At 55.2% G+C, this 2,152-nt stretch overlaps 1 protein-coding gene across 1 annotated transcript in view; it reads left to right on the top strand.

Moving 5' to 3' along the window:
* The window catches only part of LOC112952059 (scavenger receptor cysteine-rich domain-containing protein SCART1-like), a gene marked incomplete at its 3' end in the record, with an annotated part of 7,464 nt that extends 5,332 nt beyond the window's left edge, over positions 1–2,132 (top strand). The window contains exon 7 of the mRNA XM_026044846.1: positions 1,997–2,132. Coding sequence (XP_025900631.1) covers positions 1,997–2,132 — 136 coding nt within the window. The remainder of the gene's footprint in view (positions 1–1,996) is intronic.
* Positions 2,133–2,152: the final 20 nt, after the last annotated feature.

Below are 2,152 nucleotides of genomic sequence, written 5' to 3'. Positions count from 1 at the left end.
GCTGGGGCCTCTGGAGCGTGGAGGGGAGCTGCGTTCTTTGTAACTCCCACACAACCCTCTGGTTGCTACCTGAGCTTTAATGTCCTTCCACTGTGCATTTCTCTCTTTCCTGTTAAGAAGAAATAAAAATTAAAAAAAAAAAGAGATAAAAAAAGCCTGTGTGGAGTCTTGGCACCAGGGTGAAAGTTTCATTCACTCTGCCGTATCACAGGGGTGGCATCACTGAGCATCACTCAAAATATTCTGCGCCCAACCTTCACGCACTCCCTTCTGATATATATACTCACTAGTGGAACGGACTACCTCAGGATGCACTTCTCCACACTGAGCAGGCCCAGCTCTCTCCACCTCCCCTCATACAACATGTGATCCCATCCTTYAGCATCTTCAGAGCCCTGTGCTGGACTCCCTCCAATAGCTCCAGGTCTCTTTGTACAGGGGAGTGCAGAACTGTGCACAGCTCTGCACATGGAGTGGAGTGAACCTGTGGCATGCCCGCAGTCCTCCCAAGAGTGGCAGGGTCCAGGACAGCACCACCAGGCTCCTGTGCCCCTCAAATTTGGCCCCAGAGCTCTTAGGTAGYTCTGGATTTGCTCCAGCTCTTTGTRGCAGTGTCACTGCAAAGAGGTACCACTACATCAAAGTCTCGCATTATCATAAGTTTTAAATGCAGCTGGATGAGCAGATAGAGAAGCAGGAGGTGAGATAATAGATTGTTCAGCAGCCCAGCAGATGCATGTGCTCCGACAAACAGTGGCACTCAGCGTGCTGCGGCTGCTTGCATGTGGGGTCACGCGTGCAGCAGAGCAGCTCCCTCCTTCCTATCTCGGAGCTCCGTGGGGCAACTTCGATCTCCATGCGGGCTTCTGCACTACAGGTGTCACACATGCAGGCAGCTGGGCACCACCTCCATCCAACTGAAGACCAATGCCACGAGTCAAGCCCTTCCTTAAAATGTACCATGGAGCCACGCAATGGGCCTGAATTGGTACTGCCCTGGAAGTTTCTATCCCAGTGGCAGCTCCTGTTCTCCTGTGCTCATGTGGAGGGCTGCTGAGGACAATGGGGGCAATGTGCACCCCAAAACATGCAGGGGACTGCAGCAGATGCTGCCCTGACCWGAGGATGGTCCATATCTSAGGSATGTGTGCCAGGCTCCCTGGCACCATGGGCCACATCCAATCCCCACACAGCCTCAGGCATCGGGAGGACCCCTCATCCCCTCTCACCTGCTGCCGGCTCCACGGNGATGTGAGATGTGGATCCGAGGCGCATATATGGGCATGTGTGTGGATGGAGAAGTTTATTGGAGGTTGGATCTCCGTCTGACTGCAGATAACCCTCCCGATAATGTCTCAAAAGGTGTTGCTTGCATTGATTGGCTCCCCTGGCAGTGGGGCTTGCGTCTCTGCTTATATATTGCCCTCCCCACYRCKRGAGTGGTAGTGGTCCAGGACTGCAGTGGGAGCTGGGGACTGTCCCAGAGGGCAGGAGAAACACAGGATGGACACTGATAGCCTGCTYCTTGCCAGGGCCTTGGGACTGCTGCTGTGCATGCAGTTCTGCTGCGGTGAGTGCCTGTGGGCTCCTTGGGGCAGGAGTTACTCCTCCTCAAGGCGAGGGTGGGAGGCAGTGATGAGGGTCGGGGCTGCCATTGGAAATGTGCTTTTGATCGTTGGGCACAGTGCTGAGCACATCGCCTGGAGACATGTCCTGGTCCATGTTTCCGTTGCTAGTAGTGATGAGCATTTGGTGGTTGGATAGGGCCCTAGCTTTGCACCTTCTGTGCTGCTGTTCCCACAGAGATTTCCACACACACAGGCAGAGGTTGAAGGCAAAGACCATGGCCAGAGAAGTGAGTGGAAATCTTGGGGGTTAAAGAACTTCTGAAATAGTGTCCTCGAGGCCATCCGTCAAGGCAGGCTGCACCCTTTTCCCATGGCACTCCATGCTGGGGCTCTGTGTCTCCTTTACACTCCCATGTTGGCACCCACAGGCACCGGGGAGCTGCGTCTGGTTGACGGAGGCAGCCGCTGTGCAGGACGTGTGGAAGTGAAGCACGAGGGCCAGTGGGGCACCGTGTGCAGCTACGACTTCCACTGGAATGACCATGCGGCCGCCGTGGTCTGCAGGCAACTGGGATGTGGCCCTG

The sequence above is a fragment of the Nothoprocta perdicaria genome, unplaced genomic scaffold, assembly GCF_003342845.1.
Source record: "Nothoprocta perdicaria isolate Ctin4 unplaced genomic scaffold, notPer1 scaffold_389, whole genome shotgun sequence".
In the NCBI taxonomy this organism is placed as follows: Eukaryota; Metazoa; Chordata; class Aves; order Tinamiformes; family Tinamidae; genus Nothoprocta; species Nothoprocta perdicaria.
Note: the sequence above shows the minus strand (reverse complement) of the source record. Positions and strands in the feature narration are given on the sequence as shown.